This window comes from Nanorana parkeri, unplaced genomic scaffold (genome assembly GCF_000935625.1).
Source record: "Nanorana parkeri isolate BGI_ZX_2015 unplaced genomic scaffold, ASM93562v1 scaffold747, whole genome shotgun sequence".
Classification (NCBI taxonomy): Eukaryota; Metazoa; Chordata; class Amphibia; order Anura; family Dicroglossidae; genus Nanorana; species Nanorana parkeri.
The window spans coordinates 15,725-32,921 of record NW_017307015.1 but is presented as its reverse complement, the minus strand read 5'-3'; the positions used below and the strand labels follow the sequence as shown (position 1 = coordinate 32,921).

The window sequence follows — 17,197 nt, the reverse complement described above, 5'->3', positions numbered from 1 at the left end:
CACTAATGTCATATACCCATCACCACCTTCCATCATAGTGCAAAAACACTGCACTCCTTTTAGCTCCTGGCACGCATGGGGGGGATGAGGTGGCAAGCCGGGTCGACTGTCAAACAGATCAAGGCAGCAGGCAACAGGATCCGTTATGGCAGGTTATGCGGCCGTGCTGGAGCCTCGGACGCACAGTTCCAAAGAGCAGCCATCTGATCAGGGACCTGATTCTGGCTGTGCTGCTGCAGTGTACTGAACTGTAAGGAGATACAACCAGGGTCCAGGAAGCCCCCACTGACCACCAGGCTAAGGTAAGGTGACACATTTTTTTTAAATAAAATCCCGGGAACATAAAATATATATATTTTTTTTAATACTACTCACCTGATTCCTGGATCCAACAGGCGCGGTAACTCTGGTTACGCCACTGCATTGCACTACTCCTACAGTAAACACCATCAATCTTTTGTTGCTTCACACACATCCCCATCCTATCCCCAGCACCTATCCTTTCCTTTCAATTGCCTCTAAGATTGTATATGTCAAACCTTTTTACAGGCAGGAACATCTGAAATAACTTTCAGGTCTCAGGGAACCCTTGCTAATTAATAATTACTTTACCTACAGCTCACAGTACATTAGTGTGAACAGTGAGTTGAGACATAGGAATAAATAAAAGCATAAGGAATGTGGCATACTTGCTGTATTTGATACCTCGGTGCTGCTCTATACAGCAATTTATTTAGTAATAATGAAATCTCTCGTATTGGTGGTCAATAAATAAATGCCCTATTCATTGCTGACATTCCACTCGCCCCCCCGCAATTTTCACTCGCCAATTGCGAGGGGGCGAGTGGAGATTTTGAGGCCTGCCCTATTACATAGATGGTCAGTGAAGAAAGGTCCCCTTATAGATTCACGGCCAGTTGGAGAAGGGCCAGATTATACTAGTGGTCAGTAGGGGGCAGTACATTGGTGTCCATTATGAAGAACGGTGTTTACATTGGTGGCCAGTGATAAACCTGCCCCTTACATTGGTGGTCAGTGGAAAGAATGCCCCCTTTGCATATAACTAAAAAGATTACTGGTGTCAGTGGTAACATATCTGAGAGTCATAAATTGCTAAATGCTCAAGAAACCCCTAGCAACCTCTGGAGGAATCATGGTTCCATGGAACCCTGGTTGAGGAATAATGCTCAATAACAATAAGCCCCATCTCACTTATAGTATACTAACTTACATGCCAGTCCTATCACTTACCTTCCATTGTCATTTAGTTCTGTCCCCAGTGTTTCTTACAGTTTGCTCCATCACACCTGTACCTTTTGTTTCTTCTTAAAGTGTAACTGTGGGCAAAAAAATTACATATGATGCAGTCTGTCAATAGCATTAACAGAGCCACTTCCCCAGTAGATATGTTATTTTTTCATGTCCTGTATCAGGCCAAGCTGTCCAGAAAAAGTGGCAGGTACATTGTTGGGACAAACCATATAACCTTGGCAGGAGTGCTTAGAAACATCAGCTTTTATTCATATAGGGTACACCTTTTTTATAGGTCCTTTTATAATAACTACATGTGGATTACCCTGTCCACAAGGTAGCAACTCTGCCTTGTGATTCCACTGTAGGGGGAACAGTGATATCACCCTGTTATAAGAAGTGGAAAAATAACTGATCTTACCACAGGATCAACAGCTTTCTAGCAGAAAGTTCCTCGCAACTGTGTGCATACTTAATCAGATCCATTTTCTTTACAATCAATTTCATCATCTTTCTGCACATTAAAAAAATTATCATTGCTGCCTTTCTTTTCCACTTCCCAAAAACATTACATTAACTGTCATGCTCTCCTGAATTGTATGTACTGCCCACTGTTATACCCTCTGCACTCCTGTCCTGCATAGATATGGCATGCCGTTTTACGTAGTATTTGTGGTTTGAAAAAAGACACAGGTCCATCAAGTTCAACCTTTTGTGTGTGTGTGTGTGTGTGTTGTGCGTGCGCGTATATAAGAGTCCCTGTGTGGTCTAGTATTTAAGTGTAACTGTACCCGTATATAATACGGTCTATTAGGATGATATCTAATTGATTTTTGAACGAATCAATATTCTTTGCAGATACCACTGCTTGTGGCAGAGAATTTCAAAATGTAACCACTCTACCAATTTTAGGTGGTGGCCTCTAGTCCTTGTTATGGAGTTTACAGTAAAAAGTTTAGTGCCGATGTTGCCATTACCACTAAACATTTTGTACAACAAAATCATGTCCCCTCTTAATCTCTTCACTTCCAGCGTAAATAAGTTTAAATTTAGCAACCTTGTCTCATAGCTTTGATCCTCCAGCCCCTTAATTAGCTTAGTTGCTCTTCTTTGGACCTTCTCCAGCTCAAGGACATCTTTTTCTATGGACTGGTGACCAAGACTGAACCGCATATTCAAGATGAGGGCGAACCAGTGATCTATAAAGTGGCAAAATTATTGCTTTGTCTCTACAGTACATTCCTTTTTAATACAAGACCCTACTCTGCTCGCTTTGTTTGCCACCACCTGGTATTGCATACCATTGTTCAATCTGTGTTCTACTGTGACCCCCAGATCTTTTTCCATTTCTGACTTCCCTAGTGGAGTTCCCATTAATGTGTAATCTGCGTGCCAAAGTGCATTACTTTACATTTTTCAACATTAAACCTCATCTGCCATGTAGTTGCCCACTCCCCTATTTTATGCAGGTCCTCCTGTAATGTTATAATGTCTAATCCCGTGTCTATTACCCTCCCAATTTTAGTATGATCTGCAATCACAGAAACATAGCTATTGACACCCTTTCCAATCTCATTATTAAACAGGTTAAATAGTATTTAACTCCACTCTCAACCTTAGACCATTGTGAAAAAGAGTCATTTATCAATACTCTCTGGACTTGTTACTGTAGCCAGTTCTCTATCCATGTACACACCATTTAATCTATGCCCATCAATTTAAGCTTGTGTATTAAGCGTTTATGTGGTACGGTGTCAAATGCTTTTGCAAAATCCAGGTACACCACATCCACTTGCATTCCTGTATTCAGATCTCTACTCACCTCTTCGTAGAATGTTAGTAGGTTGGTCTGACAAGAATGGTCCTTCATAAATCCATGCTGATTATCACTTATAATACCTTAGTCACGAGCAAAATCCACTAAATAGTCCTTTATCATTCCCTCAAACAGTTTGCATACTATTGATGTTAGACTGACTGGTCTGTAGTTCCCATGTTCGCATCTTGAACCTTTTTTGAATATTGGTACTACCGAACCTTAACCAGTCACTTGGTCCTTAAAGAAGAGGAATAATGGTCTGGTTATAACCTGGCCGAGCTCCTTAAGTAACCTGGGGTGCAGGTTGAACCCAGACTGTCAACCGCTGCGGTATCTTACACACTAAGCTACTCACATCTTTATCTCCATTAAACCCGTCTTTTTCCTGAGTGTATACTGAGGAGAAAAATTAATTTAATACCTCAGCCTTCTCTCTGTCGTTTGTGACTAATCTCCCTTTCTTGTCTTTTAATGGGCCCATCTGCTCTTTTCTTACCTTTTTACTGTTTATATATTGGAAGAATCTTGGAGGGGGGGGGGGTTCTTACAAACTGTGGCAATATGCTTTTCGTAATCTATTTTAGCTACCCGGATTTCATGTTTACATCTCTTATTACATTCCTTGTAGCTCTGGAATGCCAATGCAGTCCCCTCCATCTTATATTTCTTAAATGCCAGCTTTTTGTCTTTGATATGTTGTTTTACCATTTTATTTAGCCATGCATTTAGTTCTTCATCTTTTATTTTTGTTACCTAATGGTATACACTTGGTAATAGCATTATGTAATGTATTCCTAAAACAATCCCACTTCTCGTCAGTGTTCATTGTTAGAAATAAGTTGTCCCATTTAGTGTCATTTACTAGATAACGCAGCAGAAATTTAGCATTCTTGTAACACCAACACACTTCTCTTTTCTGTACCCAATATTAAAACCAATTATTCTGTGATCACTTTTACCCAATGTATCCCTAATTTCTATGTCCTTAACTAGGTTCACATTATTAGAGATTAATAGATCTAGAATTGCATTTTTCCTGGTCGGGAACTCATCTGATCCATGAAATTGTACCGCAACAGGTTTAGAAAACGGTCAGCCTTTATAGAATGAGAAGTACCATGTGACCAATCAATGTCCGGATAATTGAAGTCACACATTATAACAACATTTCCCTGTTTCCCCGCCAATTCTGTTTGAGAATGTTGTTGAGTCTCCTCCTCTTCCCCTATATTCAGGGTTTATAACACGCACACAAAATACGTTTACCACTAGATGCGGTCTTATCTAGTTCTAACCACAACGACTCCACACCATCACTACTATCTGCCGTGATGACATCTCGTCTATGTACATGTATACCCCTCCCCCCTTTTACCAATCCTGTCCCTCCTTAACAAGTTGTACCCCTGTACATTAGTTGCCTAGTCATGTGAGCTGTCTAGCCAGGTTTCTGTTATTGCCCCTATATCGAAGACCTCTTCAGTTAACATAAGTTCGAGATCCTCTAGACTTCTAGCATTCGTGTACATACATTTTAGTTTAGCGCTAGTGATACGAGATTTGTTATTGCTCATACCTGGTTCACAACTATTTACTTTATCTGACCTTATTACGATAGGAACATTACCAATCTGGACATTAGGAACATTACGAATCTGGACATTACTAATTAGTTTAATTAGTTTGACTGGAGTGAGTCTGCTGTCCCCCTTTTATAACTGCCCTCTATATTAAATGCCCCTGTAGTTACATACTCTGTTTATTTTCCCCATTTTTATTCCCTCCCCCCATTATCTAGTTGAAATGCTCCTCTAGTCTTTTAACCATTTTCTTCCCCAAAAGTGCTGCACCTTCCCCATTAAGATGCAGCCCATCTCTGCCATAGAGCCGGTAACCGACTGAGAAGTCAGCCCAGTTCTCCATGAACCTGAAGCCCTCTCTTCAACACCAGTTCCGCAGCCACTTGTCTGGTTCCCTCAATTCCCTCTGTCATTTATAGTCTGACCAGCGCATCAGTAGAGGGTTTGGGTATCACTAAGGCTGCAGCTGTTAGAATGTCTTTGCCAAGGGCTGCATTCTTGAGGAGACGATTGGGTTATGTGGGTATTATGTGGGCTTATGGTCAGAACTTAATAAATATGAGAACTTCTTAAAATACGTTTTGGTTAGTCTATCTGGGCCTGGTTCAATTTGAAATTTAAAGTGTAACTTACAGCAAAATCAAAAATTACATATGTGATGCAGTCTGCATTAGCATTAACACTGCCATTGTGTTTTTCTGAGTTTCCCATAACATAGTTTTAATACCTGTTTTTTCTGCCAGTTAGCTATGTTGTTAGTTTCCTAATCATCTTTGTGTCTTTTTACAGAATGTTCAATGAATCATACGAGTCAGGACGGACCATCCTCTGCTTCGATTTCATGGTTTTTACTCTCCGTCTCATTCATATTTTTGCTGTGAACAAACAGCTGGGACCCAAAATCATTATTGTCAGAAAAATGGTAAGTGTGTAAGATCACAGTGGGTCACATTGCAACTTGCAATAAGCAGACAAGTATCACAGCTAGTCCCCATTCACACCAAGGCGCCAGCGTTTCCGCACGTTTTATGCGCGTTTTTCCTTTGCACGGTTTAATGTGCTTTACGCGTATTTTGTGCGTTTATGCGCGTTTCCCCTATGCGCGTTTTGGACGTGTTTCTGCATATGGGTGTATTGAGTGTTGTCCAATGTAAAGAAGTCCTGCCCATGACATAAACTCCTACACATTAGCCAAGGGGTTAACAACATCAGCCTTTCAGCAGCTATGGAACTACAAGTCCTGTGATGCATATAAAAGTCTGTACACCCAGAAAAGAAGTAGTTCCACAACACGTGGAGATCTGCAGCTGCACAGACCTACAATAGCCACACATGCAAGCAGAAACATAAGCTACTAAAGCAGGGGCAGCCAAGCTCCGGCCCTCCAACTGTGGTGAAACTATAAATCCCAAGATGCATCTCTCTCCTGGAGTAATGTCTGTGAGAATCTCGCAATGCCTAATGGGATTTGTAGTTCCACCACAGCTGGAGGGCCGGAGTTTGGCTACCCCTGTACTAAAGTATCACAACAAACTTTAGATGCACCACATGTCACATGCCACACGTCACATGTCTCACCTTTGCCTGTTCAGAGATGGAGGGAAAGATTCCTATTCTGGCCAAATCTGGCAAGCAATTTGCATCCAAGACTGCCTCCTCCTTCCTCTATTTTTATAAAGGGGGTTGCGGAGGTCATACAGCCATGGTTGTGCCTGTATTAGCCTTATAAATGCCTCAGAATCAACATTTTGCAGACATGAATCAGCCATTTTGTTTCCCAGTGTGCTTTGCAGGTGGTCTTCCACAATGTATATGCACACAAAACGCGCAAATGCCTGTTTTTGGCACGGTTTCCATTGAAATCTATGGAGCACAAAGATGCTGAATCTGCCTGAAAGAAGCTCATGCACCTTTTCCAGCGTTCAGCGTTTTTACAGCTTGCTGCTAAACTCTCAGGTGTGAACAGGGGCCATAGAAATGAATAGGAATTCTTGCGTTCTGTGTTTTGACGCATAAGCTTTCAGTGTCAAAACGCCCAGGTGTGGTTAATAGTGGTATCGCCATCCCAGATGAACAATGTGACAGGAACATATATATTTTCATATTTTAGAAGGTCAAAAATGCACATACTGTACATACTGTACTTTGCTGTAACTTTAGCTGTGTTTGTGTTTCCTTCTCCCTACAGATGAAGGATGTCTTCTTTTTCCTTTTCTTTCTGGGAGTCTGGCTGATTGCTTATGGAGTTGCCACAGAGGGTCTCCTACACCCCAATGATATGCGTTTGAGCTGGATTTTACGTCGTGTCTTCTACCGGCCCTACCTTCAGATATTTGGTCAAATTGAACTAGACAAGATGGATGGTAAAGTGAAACACAAACAATAAAATGACTACTTCTCTAAAAATCTTTCTCATATTTGGCCATTGCATTCTTTCAGACAGACCAGAGTTAGAGTTAGATTTAGAGTGGCCATATACAGTAGCTAATCAAATGGTCAAAGAATGGTTATTTTTTTTAGATTTCTCAGCAGGCACTTATAAAACACTTTGTTTAGGGAGTTAACTATTTCATGCATACGTATACATAAAAATAAGCAGAAATGCCAGTTTAGAACCAGCTCTGTCATCCTGAACCCTTGTTGACCATGCTGTATTTGTTTCTTCTCACCCCACCACTCATTGTATAAATTTGGAATACACCATCCTATACATTTTTCATTGTGAACAAACATATTATAGACCCTGCCTCCCTCTATGCCAATGCATATTATAAATGAATATTAGAGTGATGAGAAAGTATTTACAGCATGATTTGCAAGGGTTTAGCATTGGGTTGCAAAGGCAGTCATTCCGTGACTGATGGGTATGGCTGTAACATTATGAAGGTAAACACTAAACAAAGCAATGGATAGTGGCTAGTAATTCAAAAATCACTGCGCTAGGAGTGAAAAGCTAAATAACTAATTAGACCAGCCGCAACAGTGTGTGTGAGTGAACTTATTATGTCGCAAGTGAGTTGCGCTCGGTCTGGAAGCAAATAAAAATAAATGTTGAATGTGTACTCTTAGAAATGTGAAAAATTATAATTTAACAAGTGTAGGTACCGGTAATCAGTATCTCGGCTTTAGGTAAAAATTCAGCTGTGAAAAAATGCTTATGCTGTGAAAGAATTATAAATCCCGGTAATCGCTATCTCCGTTTATGACTGTGCAATACGGCAATCAAGTGTGGGAAAAAAGTTTTCGATCACCAGCCGGTGTATCGATTAGGTGTTTCTGTGTGCTGAGTGCACTTGATTTGTCCAAACAAACCTCCTAATGCTGTGAACATCTATTCAAAAACAACAATCCAAATATAAATGACCAGGTATCACATACTGGTCGTGTATAGGAAAAACAAACCCAATTCAAAATCCCAATCTCCAGGTAGTGACAAATTTTAAATATAGTGCGAACATTTAAATAATATGGAAATTAAGCAGTATGAAAAATTATCACATATACAGGTGAAACTCGAATAATTAGAATATCGTGCAAAGTTCATTTATTTCACTAATGCATCTTAAAAGGTGAAACTAATATATGAGATAGACTCATTACATGCGAAGCAAGATAATTCAAGTCGTGATTTGTCATCATTGTGATGATTATGGCTTACAGCTCATGAAAACCCCAAGAACCCCAAATCCACAACCTCAAAAAAGTAGATTATTACATGCAATCAATAAAACAAGGATTGTACATAGAACAATATCGGACCTCTGAAAAGTACAAGCATGCATATGTACTCAGTACTTGGTTTGGGCCCCTTTTGCAGCACTTACTGCAATTACTTTTGCACGATATTCTAATTATTCGAGTTTCACCTGTACAGTGCTGCTCCGTGCACTCTGATTACTCTCAAAGAAAAAGATTAAATGCGGGGTTAATTAACTAGAATACCGGCACCGATCTTAGTGAGCAGTCAGTTCAGAGCGGTCATTTCAAACATCTCCAACCCAGGGATAGTTCAGAGAATTTAGCTGTGCACACATGATTACCTATTAGCCTGAGTCTGCTGAGCCAAGCTCCCCGACACCTTTCTGGTGGATACTGGTGGTTGAAGTGCTATGTATTACATCAAAGAATATTAGTTTACACAGCCTGTAGCAAAATACAGCAAGGTGAGCCAGGAGAGAGAGCGGGGAAAGACAGCCAGAGGAGAGAGAGGAAAGACAGCCAGGGGAGAGAGAGTGAGGAGAGACAGTCAGGAAAGAGAGAGGAGAGACAGTCAGGAAAGAGAGAGAGTAAAGAGAGACAGCCAAGAGAAAAAACGAGGAGAGACAGTTCGGAGGATGAGCAAGGAGAGACAGCCAGGAGGATGAGCAAGGAGAGACAGCCAGGAGAGAGCAAGGAGAGACAGCCAAGAGAGACAGTCAGGAGAGACAGCCAGGAGAGACAGCCAGGGGAGAGAGAGCGAGGAGAGACAGTCAGGATAGAGAGAGAGGAGAGACAGTCAGGAAAGAGAGACAGCCAAGAGAAAAAAACGAGGAGAGACAGCTAGGAGGATGAGCAAGGAGAGACAGCCAGGAGGATGAGCACTGAAAGACTGCCAGGAGACAGCCAGGAGAGAGAGCAAGGGGAGACAGAGGAGAGACAGCCAGGAGAGAGAGAGCGAGGGAGTTTTTTTTTTCGTTGGTGGATCTCATGTAGCTCGTCGTTTGATCTTAACAGAAAAATTGTGTGCACCACTGCTCTACACGTTCCTTGTATTTGTGTGCTGAACCTTGTGTAATGCACATGCCCCGTGTGCCTTGTCCTGCACAAGTTTTATCTTCTGTGTAACCAGTACCTCTGTGCAACGCACATCCCTTGCGTGTTTTTGACCTTGTACCCAGCACTTCTACTCTCTAGTGTATCTTGTGTCTGTGCACAGTACAGTATCTCCGAGTGAACTTTTGTGCTGCGCACTTTCCTGTGTTTCATTCTCTCCAGTGTCCATGCGCTACAACCCTCTCCGGTGTATCTTGTGCTGTGTGTCCTGCACCACACTGTCTTCAGTGTCCCTGCACTACAACTCTCTCCGGTGTATCTTGTGCTGTTTTTCCTGCACCTCTGAGTTGTGTCAAAGTGAAATAAGAATGTCACCAGCACTCCAAGATCAGTGAAATAAGTCCATTAGCTAGTTAATTGCACTTATGACATGCTAAGTAATTAAATGGACTTATTTCACTGATCTTGGAGTGCTGGTGACATTCTTATTTCACTTTGAAGTTCTTTCATGGTGCTATCCGTGGTCACTTCAAGCACCCACCTGGCTATAGTAGGTTTAAGTTCCGGTAAGGAGTGCAGCAAGATAATCTTCATATTCTGAGTTGTGTCAGTCTCCTTGTGTGCCACTGTTACAGCCTTCTTTCCTACCTGTCACTGAGTCCAGTACCCCAGTTCTGTTCACATTGTAGCTGGTCAGTCATGTCTGCAGGAGAGTGTTAGATGCCCTCAATCTGGAAGCTGCCCTGCCGCACAATCATACTCACCATCAGAAGCTCTGGAGAAGACCAGGCTCTCCTTTGACTCTGAGCCCATGGCACACCCACATCTTCTGTGCAGTCACTCTGCCACTGGTCCCTTGCGTTTTATGCACTGTATCCTCACACTCCCAAAGACCTGTTTTTGTTTTTCTGGCCTATTCCCAGTTCTGGACTGCTCCGCAAACCCGGTGCTCATGGTTCCTAGTGTCCTGGTTCCCAGATCGTGACAGTGGCTATTTACTTGCAACACCAGCAGCCTTCTTTGGGATTGTTTTTCTTACCTTGGCAAAATATCCAACACAAGAAAGAGGACCAGTTGCCATGCTGATGTTGGCAGACCACAACTGGCTCTATAATTTTGCTTAATCGCTGTGCAAAAATACATTAGACTGTTTTCTGTGTAAAGTGGTGCCATTTTTTTTTTTCATTTGAGAGGATGGTAAAAAAGGTGGGAACACTTTGGGAACTCAGAATAGAACAGGAACACTGAGAACAAAAAAATAGCGATTATAGCCAAACAGGGAATCCATGGGGTACATGAAAAGCCAGAAGCACAGGGATCCAAGATGGTTCAGCTAAAAGGTTATTGTTAGTTTTTGACAGTGTATCTGTTGGGTTTTTAATTGAGCCAATGTAATACAATACTAGTGTCTGTACAGCCAACACCAATGTCATCCAGCACCGGTATCTGTACATCCAGTACCTGCGCCATCCAGTGCCTGTACATCCAGTACCAGTGCCATCAAGGATCAGTACCAGTGTCATCCAGTACTAGTACCTGTCCATCCAGTACCAGTGCCATCCAGGACCATTGTCTGTACAACAAGTACCAGTGTCTGCCAGTACCAGTGCCTGAATACATTTTGGCATAAATTAATAATTTATGAAGGAAGATTATATATTTTGTCTTTTTTTATTACAGAAAGTAAGCAAAACAGGGTTTTTTTTACATTTCTGGTAATTTTTCCTTTTTATGTTGTAAAAAATAAAAAAGTGCTTAATAAATACCACAAAAAAAACTCCATCTCCTCTCACAAAATTACATAAAATGTATTTGGGTTTAGTGTTCCATGACCAAATAATTGTCAGTCTCAATTGGCTTAGACAGAAACGGGGTGTAACATTCTGGTGCTGAGGTGCTTAGAAAACATTCAAACAGTCTGAGCATGAATAGAAGTCAGAGACCAGCATTGTAAAGCAGTGCACCTGGTATTGGCAGTGAACATGCTAATAGGAGTAAGGTGGTGACTTACTGTAATACTGTAAGTTGCTGTTCTTTTATTATCAAATCAGCAGTGCTGCCTGATGATGTTATAAAGGTGGGGGATTTTGCTTTGGGCCCACTTGACTCTGGCAGCTAAAACCATGCAGTAGTCACACAAATATGAATAAGAATGGCCACCCTTGCCTTCTTGCTGTCCCTGTCATTTGTTTAACAAAATCTTGTAAACTTGCATGACACATGTTTATGACATGAACAAAACTGAACAACCTTGGTATTGTGTCTGTAACTATATTGTTTGTTTGTTTTTTTTGGTAGCTGGAAAGCTGGGAAATGAGAACTGCACAGATGACCCTATTGCCATCATGAATGAAATATTACCCCCATGCCCCAACACATTTGCCAACTGGCTTGTGATTCTGCTTCTGGTTGTTTTCTTGCTTGTTGCCAACATCCTCTTATTGAATCTGCTGATTGCCATGTTCAGGTAACTAATGTATATGGGGGTCATGTTATTTCAATAATGCTCTTAAAAGGGAATTCTGCACAAAGCTCCGATGGTTAAAGTTTGGTGGCTGGTGGCAGTCAGTATGCTTCAGTTTCCTCTGCTGTTCCTATGGTGTTCTCCCGACAGTAACTGTCCTATGCCAGAAGCTCTGTTATCTTTTATGCACAGTGCATTGTAATGATATATGAATCACACCGCTACCCTGTGATTTCTGCATGTAATTGATATAATAGTTTGTGTTTTGCATGAGGTAGAATGTAGGATGAAGACTTATCAGCCTACAAAGGGTACAATTGAACATGGAACTGCAGAAAAGGGCAAAATACATAAAAGAGCTTTTACACGGTGGGGGGGTTGCAGATGGAATATCAGAAAAGGCCAAAATACTTTTTAAAAATACTAAGAGCTTTCACACAGAGGGGACAATTTACTAAAGGAGTATATTCTTCAGTATAGTCAAGCGAGTATATCCTTCACTTCAGTATAGCCAAGAAAATCTATGTTAAACCAAAATTTACTTTCCAAAACGGGTGGATTGAACTGAAAATGTAAAAATTTCCCAATGTGAATGCCTCACTATATTTTCAATTTTTACAACAAAGTGGATCTTTGAAAGCGTTTAATGCACTTTCTACTTATGGCTATTAGGTGTCACTATTAGCATACCTGCTGTAGTCATATTGTAGAATTCATGGTAAGATTTGGTTTGTTATAGGGAACATTTAAAAACGCTAATTATGCCTAAGCAAGACCCTTTTGTCTGGAATTCCCCCTGAAAAATAGCAGCGCACTTCCTGTTATGTGAGGGTGCCTATGTACTTCTTTGCCTACCACTTCTGACTGCTAGTCACACCAGATTTGCAGTGACATTTAGTGATGTCCCTACTGTGTCACACACATACTCCTTGGTGGAGGATCTAACATAAGGAAACAAAGCCCTGCCTCTAACAATATATACGTCAATGGGGAAATAGAAGAAGGCCACAGGCAATACTGGTGACTAGTCCATTGTCCTCTGCTTGCCTTTTTGGGCTCAACCTCTAAAGTTTAGTTCCTCTGCTTAACCACTTCCCTACCGGCTGCTGAATAGAAATGACCAGTAGGTGGAGTGGTATTACAAGAGAACGTACCTTTACCTCCTCCCATATTTACTATTGGGTGCGTGCCCAGTGATAATGATAGTAATAAATAATCCTGACTTTGGCAGCACAGTGCTATTTATCTCCTGCACCCTTCATCTTACAGCTACACCTTCTCCAAAGTGCAAGGCAACAGTGACATCTACTGGAAGTTCCAGCGTTACAATCTAATTGTGGAGTACCATAACCGCCCAGCACTGGCGCCACCCTTTATCATCATCAGCCACATTCATACCTTCATCAAGCGCAAGATCCGCAAGGTGGAGTCGCAGAAGATCAGACATTTCAGTAAGTTATGGCTCATAGATAGAGGTTGGACATTTAATCACATTTTTTAGAGCTGTTGGTCTTTGTGCAGGCAATGAACAGAGAGAAAAAAATAATTAGTAATATTTCAAAGAGGAATTTTTCTCAGTGCATGCACACCCCCTTAACACAAAGAAAGAGTAGAGCGGATTTAAAAAATAATCTCAGCTAACTGCAGGCCAGGTGTTGCTCCATACTATCGGGGTCGGCGATACATGGCCACTGTGATTAGGGGGCAAGAGGAAGCAGTAGAATTTAAATATGTGGATTTTTTTAACTATTAAGCAAAACAAGAAGGCCCCTTTCACAAGGCCGTTCCAATCCAATCAGCTTGTCAGTTTTTTAGGCAGATGTGACCGGAAGCTCAATGTTAGTCTATGTGGCAGCAGATTGGATAACCTCTGAATCCATCTAGGCCCAAAAAAAACAAAACAGAAAAGGTTTGTTTACTCCATTTTTTTTTGGACCTAAACGTGACGCATTGGAGGGAAGCAAGGGCCTAACAGTCAGAATGGTCCAGCAACATCACAAGAGTTATTATTTTAAAAGAATCATTCTAAAAGCGATGCTAATTCCACAGTGTTTTGGTACCTGAAGAACTAGTGAACAGATTGAGAATGACTGCGGTTTTTTGGGTTACAGTCAGACCCTATCATACTTAATTGCCAGTAAGGAACATTTTGTTTTCTAGTGTTGGCGTTGAAAGAGCCACTAGACAACAGGATGCTGACATGGGAGGCTGTTCAAAAGGAGAACTACCTGGTGAATATCGCCAAACAGAAGAGGGACAGTGACACAGAGCGCCTCAGACGAACATCACAAAAGTAAGAAATTTAAACTCAAATGCAGCTACTGCACTTTTTGTGGCACCAAAAATAAGTTTATGTTCTGTACTCATTGGAAAGGAATCATCATCTGAAAAGGCAGATGGAGTGTGATTTCTGCCAGTCGGTCTGGTTAAAGTCTGCAACCGTTTCTGTGATTGGTCATTTGTTAGAAGAAACTTTTTCTTAAAGTATATGTAAACAGTACATAAAATTATCTGTTGATTTTGCCAGAAATCTTGTGAACTGATAATTTCCTGTGCTACATTGTAAACGGCTGTCTTTGTGGACTACAAAACAAGTCCTCTTCTAAGGTGACAACGATGCTCCTCAATAGATGCTTTACAGTGAATGAGCATTGTCACCCTAGGACAGGAAGTGTGTTAGAGGCAGGATCACCAGATAAAAATAAGGGAAACAAAGTCTAAAAGAATAATGCAGCTATTGTGATCTAAGTAAGCTGCAATCCATTACATTTTTGTTCTTGGGTTTAGATATGATAATTTTTGTAATTGTAATTTTGGAAAAATTAACAAAGTTATGGGTACACAATAGCATTCAATTGTACTTAGAAAAGGGTAAAACAAATTTTTATGTGTGCGAACATTCGAAATGGATCATTATATGAACATTAAAAGAGAGCTATGGTCCAAACTTTTTCAGCCATAGTTCTTTTTAGGGTCACAGGAGGGAATTTACAGTGTCCTCTTGTGACACCAAACTCAGTATATAGCGGCAATTGCCCGCTATATGCTGACAGCGCAAGGCCACGCTGTGGCCGGGATGGATGCCGACATTATTGTTGGGATCCAACCTGCCACCTGATTGACAGCTGGCTCTGCCTCTTTAGAGGCAAAGCCAAATGTGCCCACCCCCTCTCCATCTGTCCCTCTATTCAGCACTGAAGGAACAGAGAAAGGAGGGGGGAATCCCTGTGATAGATCAGTTCTCGATCTATAGAGCCAACGTGTGACCGATTCAGTGTCGCAGGTCGGCTCTAAATTTGGGAATGAGTGTATTTCATTCTCCCCATAATTCTTCTTTAAAGCAACAGGCAGAGATGTATTGGAGTATGCCGTGGAGTCTGAACAAATTACTCCAAAGGGTCAGTAAGACTTTCATGGAGTCCTCCAGAGTCCATTGTCTGAAATAGTGTGCATAAGTCAGTTTCCCAAATAAAAACAGTGTGAAAATGAAGAAAAAAAATGGGTAAGTAGAAAGAAACGGAAAGGAGATAGTAGTAGGAAAACGAAATAAGTGCTCCAAGTAGCAGTAAATATCTTTCTATATATGAGTGGAGAGATGCTTTAAGATATATGGAAGCTGCCATTACTAAGATCCCCTTGTAAAAATACTAGTTCCTTTCTATAATACTGATCCATTGGCTTCACTAGCCTGGAACAAATATGCAGATTAGAGCTCTGTGACTTTTGTGATCTGCATGCTTGTTTCAGGTTAGTGACCCAAGAAGTGGGTCATTTAAAGCCAGTGGTAGTAGGCAAATTACATTTTCAGGAGGTCGGGAAGAGCAGAATTCCTATCCAGCACAGGTTTCCCTTAAGTGATGGCAACAGTGTCACCATTTTGTAATTAGGGAATTTAGAAGCCCTGTCTGAATGACTGTGAAAAATTTACTAATCAGTAATTGCAAACCTACCCCAGTCAGTCACCTGTCCTTACTCCTACAGGGTTGATACTGCATTGAAACAACTCAATGAGATTAAGGAACATGATCGAAGATTGAAAACACTGGAGACAGAGGTAAATGTGCTAATTTATATGATGTACTTTGAGGAATTATTAGAATTTCCATGTTTTTGAAAATCTGACACATTCACATTAAAATCTGTACCTTGGGCACAGCTTGGACTAAACTGACATGATAAATCTCTTAAAGGGTTGTGGTGTTTCTAATGATGGCTGCACATGGAAGGGCTAGGGAAAAAAATGGTATGCTCATATATTTTCGAGAAAGCACAAGATAATTTCACAGGAGATGATTTCAAACCTGATTTTGCATAGAACCTCAAGAAGTCATTTGAAGTGTTAATAAAAATGAAATAGTTTTTACAGAATTATACTTTTAATAAGCTATAAATAAATGCAAACATGTGGTACTCCAGTTAAAAATGTTGAACTGGTCCAGGAACAGAGAATTAGGGTCAGAGGGCTATATGCAGACCTAAAATCAATAGATTGGCATGCCTTCTGCAGCCCCTAGCATTGTCCTAAAGTTGAACTATAGCCTAAATTCACATCTATAACTCTCTGAACAGGACAGAAAAATGTAATAAATACACTTATTAACACTTTATTAGGCAAAAATCACAAATATCCCTTTATCAATATATAAAATACATTTAAAAAATAGCTTTTGTTTAAAACAGTAAAAAAAACTACCACACATGAAGACAACATACAGGTGCATAAATTACAGTACTGAATTGCACATTTTGGGAAGGGAGACTAGAGTCCTATGCCAAAATATATGAATGCTTATAAGCCAAAGGGTCTAAATCAACTGAAATTGGGCATTTAAAAAAAAAAAAAATGTGTATGGACAAAATGTACAGCTTTTTTGCCACAGAAGATAAAACTTTATTGGTCACCAACTATCACACTGTTTTTCGTGCCTCTAAACCAGCCATTCTGATGCGTTTCACCCTCACGGGCCCAGTGTTAAGAGATCTAGGCGTTGATAGGAGGGATCCTTTTGTACACAAGTGATAATGTTTGCAGGTGAAAATTATCACAGTAACTAATCCACATACAACAGAGAACAGATACAAGATCAAATCCATTGTAACATTAGTAACGTTCTTAGTTGAATGACTAAGCAATGTAAATATATTGAAGCAGAAAAAAACTACTTTAATTCCCCCAGACAAAGTTGCACCATATTACTTTGCTGTTGCTTTAAAAGGCATACATAGACGTTAATATTCTATAAAAGATCTATCCCATCTTCCAATAAAGATCCATTTTATAAATGGATCCCCCACTCTAATAGTAAAGAAAGTAAAGAAACTCCTATATAT

At 40.6% G+C, this 17,197-nt stretch overlaps 1 protein-coding gene across 1 annotated transcript in view; it reads left to right on the top strand.

Moving 5' to 3' along the window:
* Positions 1 to 17,197, top strand: part of TRPM4 (transient receptor potential cation channel subfamily M member 4) — a 115,909-nt gene that overhangs the window by 92,375 nt on the left and 6,337 nt on the right. Inside the window, exons 18-23 of the mRNA XM_018564365.1 lie at positions 5,440 to 5,572; positions 6,839 to 7,013; positions 11,701 to 11,869; positions 13,136 to 13,317; positions 14,027 to 14,159; positions 15,848 to 15,920. Coding sequence (XP_018419867.1) covers positions 5,440 to 5,572; positions 6,839 to 7,013; positions 11,701 to 11,869; positions 13,136 to 13,317; positions 14,027 to 14,159; positions 15,848 to 15,920 — 865 coding nt within the window. The remainder of the gene's footprint in view (positions 1 to 5,439; positions 5,573 to 6,838; positions 7,014 to 11,700; positions 11,870 to 13,135; positions 13,318 to 14,026; positions 14,160 to 15,847; positions 15,921 to 17,197) is intronic.